General features: G+C 47.5%; 1 protein-coding gene across 1 annotated transcript; it reads right to left on the reverse strand.

Moving 5' to 3' along the window:
* Positions 1–1,370: 1,370 nt before the first annotated feature.
* LOC115324225 lies at positions 1,371–10,065 on the reverse strand. Its single transcript, XM_040214736.3, has 4 exons — positions 9,728–10,065; positions 7,872–8,012; positions 3,319–3,400; positions 1,371–1,481 (listed from the first exon to the last, which is right to left on the reverse strand). The coding sequence occupies exons 1-4, from the start codon at positions 10,063–10,065 to the stop codon at positions 1,371–1,373; spliced, it is 672 nt and encodes a 223-aa protein (XP_040070670.1).
* Positions 10,066–17,260: the final 7,195 nt, after the last annotated feature.

The following is a 17,260-nucleotide window of genomic DNA, read 5'->3' on the forward strand; positions in this document are numbered from 1 at the left end:
TTATTACTCTTTGAAGTAATTCTGTGATCATTCGATTAATTTTATTACGACGTAGTCGCAGCAGAAATTTTATTACTTTTCGAAGTACTAAAACTATACTTGTAACTGTTACCACTCTCCCGTTTTAAATGGCGTCCATTCTTTAAACAAGTTTCCTACCACGGAACCCTCAAACCATGTCTCCGACAGGAGAATGGTTTACCAAAACTGATCAATTGAGAGGATAAGTAACTTGTACTTCGATGATTCTGATCCAATGCGGAACGTGAGTTCGACTGCTTCTTGCACAGGGGTTGCGATGATGTCAGAAAGCCAAACTTTATTGGCTGATTGAAAACCTTGTGGGTAGACCTTAAGCCACCTAGCATTGAGCTCTATCCATTATTCTTTCAATCAAAGCCAATCAGAACCCTGTGTCGTTCTGACGTCACTGCGATCCCTGCGCAGGAAGCAGACGACTTGCGCTCCGCATAATTAAGAGTACGAAAGACGCGTTTTCGGAACGGCAGAAAACTCAATTGTTTTTAAATCCGATGTAAAAAAATAAGTAACGGAAACCTTTCTTTTTTTTCAATTGACGGTCAATTGCTTTTCGTATCGAAGAATCGTGTAATCTAGTTGAAAACTTTTTTTAAGCGAGAGTAATTGTAATCGATGTCTTTTTCCGCGTAACGTGCATACAAGACAGGCTGCAATAGAGAGCTCGCGTTTTTCTTTTTTTTTTTTTTTTTTTTTCTTTTTAGAGCATTGTTCGAAAAAAGATAACTTATGAGTTTTACGCAAGCACGCGGCTTCGACGTCACGCCACTACGGTGGCGCTGATGTCGGTCCGGCGCATGCGCGGACGATTCACTTAACGCGAATCTTATTTCTGCGCACTGACAGTCGTACACTCGGTGTGGCAAAACCCTTAGTGAGAAGACTAGGTGCGCAGGCGAGCTGGTAGTCACTAATTGTTCTGTCCCTTCGACACAAAGTTTTTTTTTTCTTCTTTTCTGCACCACAGTATCAAATGTTAAACGACGTGGCTGGCAAAACCCTGACTTCCTTGCAAACAAATTGTTGGTCAACGGTCACTGACCATGGTGAAAACAATAAGGTGTCTATATACTTCCAATACCCGGCCTCTTGGACGCCGCCGTTCGTCGCGTGCTTTGGCTTGGTTGCTGCGCGTACACACTTTCGAGGCTGACTAGACGCTGAAGCGTAATCGAAGGTAGGGAGTGTGTTCTCGCTAGCGGCGGAACAACTGAAATTCCTCCCTGCCGTTCTCATGCTTGTCTGTGCTTAGAATATACGTCTGACGACAGTGGAGTTTCTTGGGAAGTCGCGTGAAATTACCTCGGAAAGAAACTGCACGACGGAATAGCTCATCTGGGGTTCCCCTCGCTAAGGGAAGAGAAATCCGCAGCCGTCGCGCAACGGACAGCCAGGGTCAACGTGGCCATGATCCAGCTTAGCACCATGAACCACACTAAAATCTGAAAGAGAGAACAGACAATGACAGTTCGCATCACGACATTACGAAGCGGCACGCAATGTTGTCAAGCAATTTCAAGTGTCTAACAAGTAGTTGGCACCCTTACTGAAAAAGACACGTAAAGAAGAAAGTCGAACTCCAGGAACCTGAAAGCGAAAGGAACACGAACACAAGAAGCTGTGCGACTTCTCGTGTCAATGCTAGTGAAAAAGTGGCAGGAGCCGTTTTTGTTCACTGCTCCCACAACATGGGTGCCGAAGCTATTTTAAGGAGGTTTGTAGAAAGATAAAATGATGTTCGCAGTATGAATTGTCTTATATTTATATTGATAGTATTAAAACTTTAAAAATGCAACGTTTTCACTTTCTGTGTAAGTTAAAAAGCATACCAAAGCGCCACCTATTTTTGTTTTTCCATCAAATGTTGAGACCATGTGACTCCAGAGTTGTACGTTGTCAAACTTTATCTTTCATCCTCTCTTGGCTTTATAACGAATTTCAATATACAGGGCGTTTTTTTTTTTAGCTGCACCAAATTATTAGATAAAAGGGGGGGGGGGGGAGAGTTATATGAATGCGGTTTTCACTGCGTGATTATATGGCTCGGCGCTCATTAGATGGGAATATAACCATAAGTTTTATAAGACTAATCACCTAAAATTCGTTAAGTAACCTTTTTAATTACTGTAATTAGAATATATGTTTATATTACAACCTTGGAGGCGGTCGTATGCCAGGACTGCTCCATTTTGTAGAATTCGCGTAACCCCAGCTGTTCCGCGTTATTCGTCCTCAAACTTTGCACTTTTACCCGGTTAATGTAGCGTTTGCCGGATTGACTGGATGAAAAGTGGGATTAAGTAGAAACCTCGGGGACAGGTATCTCGGAACACGGGTTGCTTACACGAATTCTACAAAATGGAACAGTTGTAACGTGCGACCGCCTGAAAGTTTGTAATATAACCGTATACATCTGAATTGCGGTAACTAAAAGTTAATCGACGAATTTGAGATATTTGCTTCCATAATAGGAATGGTTATATTCCCGTCTAATATTCGCCGAGCCACGTAAACACGCAGCGAAAACCGCACTCACATAACTTTTTCTCCCTTTGTTTAAAAACTTAATGCGAATTTTAAAAAAAATAAAAAAAAAGAACGCTTGTATAAGTGCATAAATCGCTCTTCGACAAAGAGTTTCCAGGAATCTTCAGCATGTTTAGCCGACGTTTCTTCCATCTTTTCACAAGCGAAGTCGCCCACATAGTGAAAAGCGTACGCCTTCCTTAAGTTTCCGGGAGAGACTGCGTCAAATTCTTTCTGCCAGCGTCAAACACAAATTTTGTTTTGCAAATAAAAAAAAAACACTCTTGTTTTAGCATAAATCTATCTAGGGGAGCGATGCGAGCTAATAATTGGTGCATACTTGGAAAGAAAAAAAGAAAGTGAAAACGTTGTGCAAACGACAAGGACACAAAGTATATAATGGGTCCTTATATTACCTTATGTCCTCATACCGTTTGCGCGCTGGTTTACATGTTTTGAACTCATCCCGGAGCGCAATAAACCAGGAGGCACACCGCGGCGAGTCTTCATCCGACGAAGCCAATGGAGCAGCTTCAAAAGTGCGTCGTCACGGCGTTCGTTTTTTGTTTTTTTTCGTGGGTTTGCTACCTCCGGCTCAAGCAATCACGCGTAGAAGAAAGCGTAGAATTGCGGAGAAATTCTTATGCGTGATTTGATCCTTAGGATCATGGCGGGGGCCGCGGACGAAGTTAAAGTGAAACGGAGAATAGAGCAAACTCTGTAGTCTCGGAAATCACTTAAATATACACCCACCTGCGTGATGACTCTCTCGTTGTACAAGTCCGCCACGTTGCTATTTTCCCAGACCGCCGGAGCGCCGCTCTTGGTCGTGCAACTGCGCGCAAATTCAGTACGTCAGGCATCTATAGGCCAACTGAAAACACGACGGTCAACTTCGCAGTCATTTTTTAACGCTATCGCGGGAGCGTCGACCGGCGGGCCCGTAAGCACATCTGAGAGCCGGCTTACATACCTAGTTTCAGCTTAAGTCCAGCGAAAATTGATGTCGCCTGAAATTACTTCCCCCCTAAATTTAACAGGGAAACCGACACCGAGGGACATCGACGTCACGGGACACGAGCTAACATAACCTGGTCACCTGACTTCCATTGGCTCACCAAATATATCGGGAAAATTGAATTCGCGTGACAAATTCCCCCTCCCCCCTCTAAGTTAAGCGGGGAAATTTACGTGACGATCCATGACGCTTCTTCGTGACGGTCGTTCGTGACGGTTCCTTATGAAGGTTTCTCGTGAAATTCGACTTATACAACAGATTCTGTGTTAACATTGGAAAGCTGATATACGCACCGATAGTGCATTTTGTTATCCCAACATTTAGGTGCCTGTCCCTTCATTGCCTTCAGTAATGACGCTGCAACGCAGGCGTCCATAGTCAAATTATTCTCTACAGATTTGGGAGGGAGATACAACCGTCGCGCTTCTAGCGGCTTAGTGGAGGACTAAACTGTTGGGGAAAACAGTACCACGAAAGGCAAGAATTACTTATTTGTTTCTGCCAGAGTGGTCGGCTCGTGCTCGATTAGCGAAGCTTCAAATGAACCTGAGAGGCGAACACTGCCGCAGCACTCGGACTTAAAGGGGTACTCCGGCATTTTCTTCGTGGTTCCCAATTTCTCCGAAAGTTTCGTAAACACACCAACACACATCGCTGAAATGGTATCCCAAATACTAGAAACAAAGTTCTTTTTTTTTTCTTTTGCGAAGTTATAGAAAGTGCAATTTTGGTCCTGGACGTGTATTTCAAACTGAAGGTCTCTATGGCAACACCAAAAAAGTGACACCAGGGGCAGGAAGGGGGTTCACTCTTTGGACTGTAGTATTCGTTCCCAACTGATACCAAGCTGTTTCATGGTGTCAAATGAATGCTTTGGAAGCTCACTCCAGCAGCCGCGCAGCAGCACAAAACAAGTGTTGGGCCTAATAAATTTTTTAGACTGCCTGCTCGACTGGCGAGCCTGCCTGCCACTAACGTCACGGTATTAAAAAGGGCGGGTATATTTGAATGTTGGTTTTGGCATCATTTTCATTTGCCGACTTCACAATGACTGTTTTGAATTTCGCGATACTAAATAGCATACGCGAAAGGGTAAAAGCCGGGAATTCAGAAAGATACAGTTAGTTGGGGTAGCTTAAAGCATCGCCGGTGTACCCCTTTAACCTGTGCTCCGCGTTCGATGGAGGAGGATGACGCAAAGTATCCGCGGGCTTCGTGTTGATAATGGTTGAACTCGAGTTCGCGATCTGTAGAGAACAAGTTCGACAAAGCGCTTCCAATACTTTGATCTGTTCGTCATTCTTTCAATCACTTCAGCGAGCGAGGACGGGAAGGAATATCAGAGCCCCAATGGTCATGGGCACCAAGTATCAGTGGCGAAAAAGTAGTCCACCCTTTTTGCGCATACCAGCTACCTGTTTCTTCAAAGTCCTCTAATGTATAAGACGCTGCATTCAAAGGGGTGTTGCAACATTTGTTGTACTTAGCGTAAATACCACTTAGGATGAATTCTTGACGTTTCTAACCTGTGAAACACGGGCTAGTTTTTCACCGCGTGCAATGGTAGTTGTAAAACAAATCGAGAAAAGCGAGCAGCGTTCTCCCCTTAACTCGGAGCCACAACAAGCGGCCACGTGATCTAGAGCCGCTTATGTTTATCATAGCCGCGCGCAAAGGTCGGCAAAGCTCAGGACACGTGCGCCGAGTTCCACACATTGTTAGAGTTCGGCTATTGCCGTGTTTTCAGCGACTGCAGGCCACGAGCCACTACTCGAATGCTTGTCGAGCCATTGATCATCGCGAATATAAATTTCGTCCCTGGGGGACTATGCCAACACCGCGACCTCCAAACTACGTCATCGCGTTTTCCATGGAGAGTTCGAAAATAAAACGCTCTCTTTTATACTCGGAATTACATCGAAATAAAGAGGCTTCTTGGTCAATGGCGTTGTGAGCGAGTATAGTTAGGTCCCTCTAGTGCCAGTGAGCTCCTATGAGGTGAAACCAGACATGTACAAATTACTCAAAAAAGGTAGTTAAGTTAAGTTACTGAGTATCGACGGCAAAAGTAATTGGAGTAGAGTAGAAATTACGCATTTGTAATAGTAATTGAGTAAACTACTAACTACTGTAAAAAGTAGCGAGTTACTTTGAAGGTACTTTCGAAGTTACTTTTTTAGATTTTTGTTGTAGCAAAATGAACAGCAGTTTTGATCAATGAAAAATCCTGCGAGCCTAAAATGAATGCAGTCTATTTATGGCTTGCGTTTTCGTTAAAATAGTTTATTCGCTCGCAGAAGCAATTGACTTTCAAAGTTGTTGATAGGAGAGTTTTCCCCTTTTCCTTCTAAGGACGTCCCCAGCCAAGCTAAATAGACGTTCCACCGAAGAGCTGGATGAAACGGCAGCGTTGAATTTGACAAACAGGCTGTGCGAGGTCGGATAAGCGAGTTTCGGCATCTTGGGTGTCCATGACTAAACATGTGAGGTTTGCCTCGGGTAGAGGATCTTTTATAACAAACTTTCCTCCTTTTTTTCTTTTTTCTTCGTCAAGTTGAGATTGTTATGACTGGCCCCGGCCTCTTTATTCCGACGTCGTTCTGAGAGTACGCTGAGCGAGTGCCCCAGACCGTCAAGGGTTCAAGTCTCGCGCCACGACGATGAGATCATCCGGACGACTGCGCGTCCCGTTCTAGTGCTAGTGCTACGCTACTGAAAAAAAAAATTGTTTTGGTTTAACAGATGATGAACCGGGTCCAACAAAATTATCTCCCAAGGGTAACTCGCAATCCTCCCCGGCGACTACAATATTCTGATGCGCCTGACACGCCTGACAAGTAAATCGTTTTAACAAAGAGGAGGTCTCCCAGGCATGGATGGTCGGAAGGACGCGAAGGATTACGTGAACAAGCATCGTCGCTCGTATACAGTTGCAGCTGGAAGCGGAAACGTGCTCCCATGAACGGATTATCCGTGCCAGGGTTTGTGCGCGGGGGAGTCCGGCTTTGCAAAGGCGTATGCGCTGACGACAAGGCGACCATGGGAACAGGCGCCCAGCTGCGAGGTCATTCCAGTGGCGCCTCCCGTGGAACCTACCGCTTGAGTCAGAACTCACTAAAGACAGACAACACGAAAACAATAACAACTCTGGGAGTGTCCCCGTCTTTCATGGTTGCAGCTGGAAACGCGGCGCCTGCGTGCATTACCGGATTAGGTCAATACCCGACCAAGGCTTGTTAAGCATCTCTTCCTGCGTTCGTGCGTGCAGGTGTTATGTTTTGGCTGCTCGTCGCCACCTTGGCCCAAGGACGCCTTCCCGAACAAGGGGGCCCCTTGTTCGGGAATGCCACTTTATCTGCCGGCGTCTTATTCATTTCTGCGCTCAAACTTTCGTCATGGGCAAAATTAGCACTATATAATTTCGAAAGTAGTTAGTAATTTGAGTAGAAGTTACCTGAAAAAAGTAGTTAAATTAAACTACTAATTACCCAAATCAGGTTGTAATTGAAAGTTACCAAGTTACTCGAAAAAGTAGTTAAACTACAGTAGTTTGAGCAGAGTAGTTGAACTACGTCCAAGTCTGGGTGAAACACAGAAGAGATTGCCTAAACCTGTTTGGAAGACATTGGAGAGTCACTTTGGAGTATGAAGAAGGAGGTATTCTTTTTCATCACTTAGCGGGAAAATTTACGTCCCAGTTTCATATCGTGGAACCACGAGATACTATGATGTCACTTAACCTGACGTCACGTGACGTGACATTACAGATGTCACGTGACGTGTGGTCACGTGGTACCATGACCTCGTGCATGACGTCAATTTTTCTACTACATCTATCGAGGGTACACATCAACGAAAAAATCTTCGGAGAAGTTTCTATGATTAGGAAGTGCCGTTTCAAAGCACAATGCTTCAATATTGTGACGAAGAAGAAGATGCGGAAAAACGACCCAGACTGAAAAAGAAAGAAGACGACCCAGGCGGTGCACGCTCTGAAGGACTAACCCCCATATCTGTATTTCTTATTTCCTTCACTGTATAGTAAATCACTTTCATTATCACTGTAGCAACATGAATATTGTTTTTAGCGTTATTACCATCCCCATTGGGGAGTTTTCGTAGACCGCGCTTCCCCCTCCGCTAAGCCCTCCGCAACCAAGAAGCCGCTACTGCGCCTGCGCGCCCATGGCCTTGACTGTAGAGTTTCGGGTATCGTAGCGGGTTGCGGAGGGCTTAGCGGACGGGGAAACGCGGTGTACGAAAACTCCCCATTGTCACCCGGACTCACTTATGGTGGACAGCAGACTCCAGGCTGATGAAGAAGGTCCGAATGCCTACGGTCACTTTCCAGGCCATGGCGAAGGTGAGTAGCAGCAGGAGGCTGCTGAACAACGACGCTGGCGGAACGATCTTCCAGATGTGGACAATGCTGCACGTAATGACGAAAGGACTCAGCGTCCGCGCTTTCCAGACGAGTCCACCATCATTGAAAGATCCTGCTTTTCAAAGGCAGCATTATAGCATTAGGATATCATTTTTTTAATACATGCCATGGCTCGAAGACGGGGAGGACCACCGTGCGCTCCCTTCCCTGTATTCTCAAATTTAGCACCAACTCGCCCGGTTATTGTTCTTCCGTCCTTGTCGTCCCGCGCTATCACGTATACTCGAATTCACCACCAACTCGCCAGACAATCAGCGCCGTGAAGATTTCTTAGGTTGATTTGGAATCACCGGAGAAAGAACGAAAAAACGGGCTGCGCAGGAACTCGTGTATATGACGTCACGCGAAAGCGGTGGCGCTGCCTGTCGGAAGAAGCATCCCCAGATCAATGTTTTGCTTTTCGATAGATTAGTTTCAGTATACGTACGTAGAGTCCACTTCTCCAGCAACTAAAATCCAGTCAACATTTTTTTTTAATTAGCTATATTTTATTTCTTTTATTTCTATTATTTAAATCAATCTGATTTGATTTATATTAAATTAATTTTATCATTCACATCGGATTCATTTGATTTGTATCTTATTTATTTAACTTAAATTAGATTAATTCGATATCAGTCAATGTAGCTGGAAAAAAGTAATCTACCTCCGGTAAGGTGTGAAGATGGGCGAGTCGTGCTTGATCAGAGAAATAGAAACAACGCAAATATGCACAGAGGGAAAACAAAAAATCGGTGTACGTAGGTTTATACAGTCGAAAGTTAGTCTGCCTTAGGGGGCGTCTGGTGTTTCAGATGTAGATAAGCAATTTAGCCAGTGTGGTCCGCTCGCCGGTACAATGCTCATTCAGATCAACACGGGCAGGGGAGGAGATTAAACCCAATCCCCTTCACTTTTTTTTTTTAGATCTATATTTTTGCTTATAGCAAAATCATGTATGTTTAACTTATAAACTCAAAACTAAAAAAAAAAAAAAGAAATGTAATGGGCTTTTACGCGGTCCGGTTGTTTTTTTATTTTATTTTTATCACCTCGAGGTTTGAGCTCTGCATGATCCGGTGGCCCTTTCGGCGCCCCCCTATGAATGGCGCCCTGTGCGGCTGCACAGGTCGCCCACCCCAAAGGCCGGCCCTGCCTTATGAAGGACTTGCTTGATGGCACAATTCTGTGGGCAGCTGCAATTCCAACCTCTTCACTACATCATGTACCACGACAATTCTCCGAGGCGTATCTTCATTAGGACTCACTGAGACGTAAGCTGTAATGTAGGACTTCCGTGATAGCTCAATTTTGTAGGCGGCTACCATCCCTGCCTTTTTTACTACACCACAAACCACAACTGTTCTTTGCAAGATATTTTAATCGGAGCATACTAAGACCTAAGCCCTGATAAGGGACTTACGTGATGGCATATTTTATAGGCTGCTCATCCCTGACTTCTAAACTACACCACGAACCACAGCAAATCTCCGAAACATACCCTCGTCAGGACTTACTAAAAGGTAAAACCCGATGAAGGACATACATCACGCTACAATTTTGTAAGCAGCTACCATCCCTGCCTTTTTTGCGTACCACAAGGTAAGAAGACTTACTCAGACGCAAGTCCTGATGAACACCAGCTCAAAACTTACATATTTCCGTGTCATTATTGTTCGACGATGGGTTTGAAAACTTCTTGGACTCAGTTTTCCACTCACCTGTCCTCCTGCACACCTCTCGTCGACGGCGCGCACATGAGGAAGAACCAGAGGGCTATGATGCTGTACACGAAGGACGCCAGCATCGCAAACAGGACAAAGTTGCAGAGGCCGTGACTGCTCCACTCGGTCCGAGCCAGGTCAATCCTACAGTTGCCGGTCTTCTGGCTGATTTCCAACCAGGGCTTGGAGTAAAGCATGCACTTGTCCATGTCGATCTGGAGGGTTCTGTTCATGCCACGGTAGCTGAGCAGGGCCCCCAACGACGTGCCGATGGCGCAGACGTAAATGATTACGTGCGTTATTCTCCACGTTTGTACGTTCTTCTGTTCTGGCATATTAGCGCACCAAGTCGATCGTAAACTCGTCTAGCTCGAGACGACCTGAATGTTTGGCATCTGGACGTTGCGGGATCTGTAAGCTTTAAACAGACAAGACAATCAACTCTCAGAAGCTCTTGTATCTATGATTTATCCATGATGCACCCGGGAAACCAATGATTGATCTTCTTTTATTCATTTCAACCAATGAGGAAGGCGATAGTTATGATGCCCCAATGGTTACGCTGGCTCAGTACAAAAGGAGTGGACACATTTTGGCCATTGCGATCAAAGTACAAGTTGGAGCATGGTATCGATTGCCCTTTCCATCGGTTAAACTGGATAAACTTAAGTTATATTAATGATTGGATCCCACAGTGCATCGCAGTGCAGTATGCAATCAGGGACTTCAAAGGGTGTACGAGCGAAATAACACTGTAAATAAATGTCTGTGTGTTTGCTTTAGCGCAAAGCACGAGGTGGTTTAATTATTGAGGTCAGCTAATAATTTGCACGGCTTAAAACTGATGTCACACTTGCGGCCATTGTGGTGGTTTTGGGCATGACCTCTGCCATCCTACACATCGTACCACCGATTATGTTTTTCTCGGCAAGAACAAAAATGGCCACCAGCCTGGTTCGATGACACCACGCAAGTGCAACCTGAATGGAGATGTGAAAGGGGTGTCTTGGTTGAAAAATGCAGAGGACTGATGTAAATTTGAGCATAATGTATCGTTTTCTGTCTCTCCCTACGGGGGCAGCCAGAAGCCTCAAAGGTGTGGTAGTTACCACTGATTAGCCGATAGTCGTGCTTTGCGGATAAAGTGACGTGTAGGTGTTTGTTAGAGCTTAATACCCTTGTTACACGGGCACACTTAACTGCAGTTACGCTAAGCCACAGATAGCGCACAATACTTGCGGACAACATTCTGCGTCAATGCAGTCAAAGCTATGGGCGAACGTGCGCTTGAGCATCTTGAGCATTTATCGAAGCAGTGCGCGCGCGCTCTTCACTTCTTCTGAAATAGCTGTCAGATAGTATAGTGCAGTATCTGTGGTGCCACGCAACAGCAGTTAAGCTGAGTTAACCGCGGTTAAGTGTGCCCGTGTAACAGGGGTATAAGTCAGCAGGAGAGTAGGACAACATCAATAACTGATTCAGCCCTCACCTACCGTGATGCCGGACGTGTTGTCGAGTCACTGGTACCGTTCTTGATGTCTCTTTTATAATATTTCATCAACACGACGTTCCACTTGTCCACCACGTGAACCCAGCTAGTCGCGAACAGGGCACGCGGAAGAGGTTCCATAAAGGGACGACACCTGACGGTCAATCTGCAATGCTTAAATGAAGCAGAAAACAAAAACGAAGTTTGAAGATTTGCATCATTGATCACAGACCTGTATTTTCGCGCACCTTGATGGAACGTACGATAATTTCCAGAGAATTAAATCTTACCTCTGAGCTCGCTGTAGCATCAACATATTTCGTTCATCTCTAACATCTCGCACGGAAAAAGCTTATATGGCCGATGATTCAGCATAATCGTTACGAAAAAAATGTCTGCCGAACGCGACAGAAAGTCTGACGGGAAATGTACAACAAAACAAAGGCCGACTACAGTTTAACTCCGTACGCTCCGTTCGTGCACCTGTAGTATATGTCTGTACATCAGAAAGATACACGAACATATTTCTATGTATAACAAGCGCACAGACCATTACCGCCAACAGTTGGTACCGCCGGTCTCCCAGCTGGATGTATTTGCGACACTTGAATTTCAGCGCCGCAGAGAATCTCCCACATGTATTTGTAACCTGCGCGCTTACCAGGCAACCAGTGAAAATGAGCGCAGCCGCTCTTTCGGTTAGGAATGACGACTTTACGCCGTTCAAGCAGGACATCTAAAAACTGCTCTTTATGAAAACAAAACATCAAACAGGAGTGTTTTTAATCGCGTATAAATGTGGTCTACCTATCTAAATCGTTAGATGCAAGCGTCTGTCGCATAACTTGTCTTTGGCATTCGCACGTCGGTAGTAATATCAATCCCGTCGCCTCGCAGTAACATTGACTGTTGGTGTTATTCAACGTTACTAAAACAACTCAGTTGGAAACTGCCATAGAGCCTGCTTTGAAAAAGGCTTCGATCCGAACTAACCGAACTAATATAAAGCCATGTTTTAAAAGTAGCGCAAGGTTCGTCGATGCACGAGGCACGTGCAACGTGCAGCCCTTGGGAAGATCATGGCGTCACAGCGCAGCACTGAGCTAGATTTCAAACGCCATGTTCTTCCCAGAAGTGGCGCGCGGCACGCCTCGAGTATTTCCACAATGAATGGCGCCACTTTTCTCAGGATAGAGGGGCATTAAACTAATTGCGACTGCAACGCCGCCATTTCTCCCGCAGCGGCTACTCCAGGAACTGCACGTCTGCGTGTATCGGTTTAGATCGAGTCGCACAAGGGCTCGTGGCGCCATCTCGTATTGCCATTTCGCAGTAGCAAAATAAATTAACTTTGATGTTACGACGGTTATCGTTCTTAGTTTAAAATTTAGGTTGGGAAAGAAGATGATGGTTCGCTGAGGAAGACGTGTCCTCGCAGCGCTCCGCTCAGCTTCGTTCGAAATGCTACATCCGAACAACATTTCGGGTTCCGTGCCCTCAACGGAGGACATGGAGACCACCCAGGCTCACCTCACCCCCATAGTCGCCCCCGTGGCGACCCCGGCTCTGCCGAGCAAGCAGCCCGAAATCACCACCCTAAACTTCACTGGCCCGCCGGGCTTTCAGGTGGGCAACATCAAGTTTGGAGGCGGTTCTCCCCCCTCCACAGAACAACTAAATCAAACCTCGCAGCTCGTGCGTAACACCCTCGCGGATCTACCTCAAGATCTGCAAATCCAAGCCCTCCAATCCGCTATTGGAGAACGATTTTACATTCAAGTCCGTCTAAAAGAGACACCATCAAAACGTCTGACCGAACAATCGTTAGACAAAAAACGCAAGACTCAGAAAAGAGTGACCGCCCTCCCTGGCGGGCACGACAAAACGACAGCAAATGTGCCGCTCGTCCAGGCAACAGTGCTAGACACCTCTATGGAGGCATACCCCACAGATAAGTCCACACCAGATGACGCAGAGCCGGTGCAACTCGACCCCGACACAAACGGCGAAGACTGGCACACGGTTACGTACAAAAAGAAAAGAAGGCGGAAGGAATCTTTAGTTCCCCCTGACTCCCTCAACACCGGGGGCAACCCGCGGGCGAGAGCAAAGCAGCCCAATCGCTGGGAGTTCGAGTACAAAATACGTCTTACGCACTCCCAAACATCTATCAAACCAGTCTTACATCTGCTCCAAATGCAGCTCACTCCAATCTCAAAGGACTTTACACTACACCTGATCGAGAAGAGTAACATAATCTCGCTTCGTACGAACTGCAAGAACGTGGCGGAAGCCGTGGAGCAAGTTACTCATTTTTCCCTCAACTCCCAGCAAGTCCCTGCCCAGGTCTTCCGGACCTACGGCGCCACATACACGAAGGGGGTCATTTACGACATCTTCCCACTGGAAGAAGACCCGAAAGACGAGATACTCAACTCGGACCTTGAAAGTGACAAAATACGCCTAGTCTCTGCACGACGATTAGGGAAATCTAACACGGCCGTCCTCACATTCGACGGCCTGAAGCTCCCGCGCTCCGTATTATATGGACGACGCTTCATGAGAGTTTACCCACACAAGCCAAAAGCGGTTACCTGCGGCAAATGTCACCGCCTCGGACACAAGCAGGACATATGTCCTTACCCAGCCGTTTTCCCGCGTTGCGGCACAACCCACTCTACTTCAGCCACGTCTGGCCAAGGCCCTGATTGTCCGTCTGAGGTACCCTATTGCCAGGGGTGCAAAAAGACGGGCCACCTGGACACAGACCGTCTATGCCCTACCTGGCTACAAACCAACAAAAAAATGCGCGAAGAAGTACAAAGGTATAAGGAACAGCACAAACAACATCAACAGCTGCTGCAACAGGATAAACGGCCCCCACCTACATCTCTTTTTGAATACCCGCAGCTCCCCTCTTCGCAGAGCCTGGAAAGAACCATTGCAGCACACAACACGTGGGCAACCCAGCCTCATCTCGACCAAACAAATCCTAAATTACCTTGGGATTCAAGAGTCACCGACATGCAAGAAATCCGCAATATGTTCAGGGCTCTGAAAGACGAAATCGAAAGAGTTTCGACAGCTCTGAACGCTCGTATGGACGCGGCCCTCCTTGCCGAGCAAGAGTTTAACAAACGGTTACAACAGCAGCAACAGCAACAGCAGCAACACCAAAGTTTTTTCAACCAAATCCGGTCCGTCATTAACCTCCCCCAGCTCGTCGCCAAATGATCAGGATCCTTCAATGGAATTGCCGCGGACTCGGTCAACGAGCGGCGGAGCTCCGCACCCGATTCCTCGAACGTCCTGATCAACGCCCTGACGTACTTCTAATCCAAGAAGCCAATTCTGTTGCCATTAAAATTAGAGGCTTTACCTCCTATGCGTGCCCCTCTATCCCAAAATATCAAAGTGGCCCTCGTTCTACCCTTTGCGTGAAACCAGGCTACGCGCTAGTGTACGTTCGTACCGACTGGCCGCAACATCAAATTGATCTCGCCCAACACTGCAACGACAGTCAAGAAATAGTCGCGGTTCGTGCCACGACCATTAAGAACAATAACGTGATCTTCGTCTCGGCATATCTTCGTCCTGGGGCAAAGCGGACAATCGATCACGATTGGATCTCTTACATTCATCAAACCTACCCCCAAGAACAGAAGTTGTATGGAGGCGATTTCAAGCATCATCCAGCCTGGGGATATGCACGTCAAACAAAAGAGGCGGAGCAGCTAATGGAAAGAATGACGATGTGTAATCTCCATCTCATGAACGTGGCCGGGACTAAGACCCGCATGGCAGCCTGCGTAGGCCAGGGGGACACTTCTCCCGATCTTACGTGGACCTCCAACGTCTTCTACCAACATCACGTCTGGAAATGTCTGCCCGATACCCGGGGCAGCGACCACTTTCCAATCGAAATACAATTTTCCCCCACACGAAAGCCCTGCCACACACTCGGTGCCAAACGCAAGGTTCACATTACTCACTGGGATCAATTTCGCCAAGAGCTGGTCAACAGATCAAACTCTGAAGAAATCGACTTTACATCCTCAATCCAGAACGCACTAAAAACTGCCACTATTTCCGTCAACACGGACGAGGACGCTCCCACACCCGATCTTCACCTGGCTTGCCTCTGGGCAAAACGCCTTCAACTACTTCAACGTTATCGCAGAGGCCGAAAAACCCCTGCGGCTCGACAAGCCGTCACCCGAGCCACCGTCGTGGCCAAGGAATACGCGAAACGCCTTGAAACGACCCGATGGCTCGATTACAGTTCGTCGCTATCCGAGAGAACGTCAATTAGGCAGCTTTGGGCCACAAGTCGAGCTCTCATGGGCAAAGAGAAAAGCAAGACGGCATCCCAAACTCTCGCCCTCCAGCTGGGCCTGACGGGACCTGAACTTGCGAATTTGGCCGGAGACGCGTTCTTCCCACAGCCAGCCACTCAGCCCGTATTAAAAGACCCCGTCTACTCCCCCGAAATCGTTGTGCCCAACCACGGTATGGACCGGCCGTTTTCCCTTGGGGAATTAAATTGGGCGATTCACAAAAGCAAGACGCGATCCGCACCCGGGCCGGACAACGTCACCCCTGCCACGCTTCGGAACCTCCCTGACGAGACCCGCTTGCAGCTCCTTGACTGGATTAACGCAATCTGGGTATCTGGAGAGCTCCCCCAATCATGGAAGCACACGATCGTCGTGCCCATCCCCAAGGGGAACAAGGCCCGCAACACCAGTAAAAACTTCCGCCCAATCTCGCTCACTTCCTGCGTGTGCAAGACCATGGAGCGAATGGTTCTCGCCAGACTAGATTGGTACCTCGAAAACAGCAACGCATTTCACAATGCACAGACCGGCTTTCGGACCGGCCTAGGTGCGCAGGACAGTCTGGCTCTCATTTCCCACCATATCATCCGCACCAAAGGTCGACGGCAGAATCACGCCTGCACCTTCGTCGCCGTAGATGTCAGTCGAGCTTTCGACTCCGTCCCGCACTCCTCCATCATGACAGCTGCGGTCAGTCTTGGCATCTCTGGGCGAGCACTCAATTTTATTCGTAGCTTTTTGGCCAACCGCACGTTTTCAGTAGCCACTGGCCCAGAAGCAGAACAAACCCAGCCCAAACCGAATCGGCTGGGAGTGCCTCAAGGCTCCGTTCTATCCCCGACACTTTTTAATATCGTGATGGCCGCCCTGCCGCACGCCCTAGCCGAGATTTCCGATATCGGCTTCACCCTATATGCCGACGACCTGACGATCTGGGCTTCTCACACCTGCAGCTTAGAAAAACAGGAAAAGGTTCTACAACATGCACTGGACGTCGTCGAGTCACATCTTTTCCGGGTGGGACTTCGTGCCTCCCCCGAGAAGACCACTTACGTCTGTGTCGCGTCCAAAAAGTATCGTGATGCTCAAGTAGCGGAGCGACTTCATCTCGTCTTGGCCGGACGACGCATTAGCCCCTCCCCTTCTGTGCGAGTGCTCGGCATAGCAATTCGAGAGGACGCTGCTGCCGATTCCTGGCTTGAAGAGACAATAGAAACTTGTAACAAGGCACTCAACGTCATCCGCCGAATTTGCAGCTCTGGAGGGGGTGCTTCCGATACCGTCGCCAAACGACTGTACAAAGCACTCGTGGTGTCGCGAGTTTGCTATGGAGCACGTCATTTTTGGCTCTCTAAGGCACATTGGACCAAATTAGAAACTCTCAACAACCGTGCTCGGCGCGTAATCACCGGACTTCCACGCTTCACCCCCCTCAGCACTCTGAGAGCAACATCTGGAATAAACGACCTTCGGGATGTCGTCGAGACGAGAATGAGCGCTCACGAAAAGCGACTACAACTCACCCCTTCAGGCCGAGGCATTTTGTCCCTTTTGGACAAGACGACCACCAAACTTCCGCGCTATCCAGTCACACTCCCTCCATGGGAAGATCTGGCTGACATAACCACCACCCGCCCACTGCCCCGAAAGGGTGATGCTGAACAGCTCGCCCGTCGAGGTCGCGCACACATAAAAACGGTCAAC

The sequence above is a fragment of the Ixodes scapularis genome, unplaced genomic scaffold (assembly GCF_016920785.2).
Source record: "Ixodes scapularis isolate PalLabHiFi unplaced genomic scaffold, ASM1692078v2 PGA_scaffold4__175_contigs__length_147842914, whole genome shotgun sequence".
NCBI lineage: Eukaryota > Metazoa > Arthropoda > Arachnida > Ixodida > Ixodidae > Ixodes > Ixodes scapularis.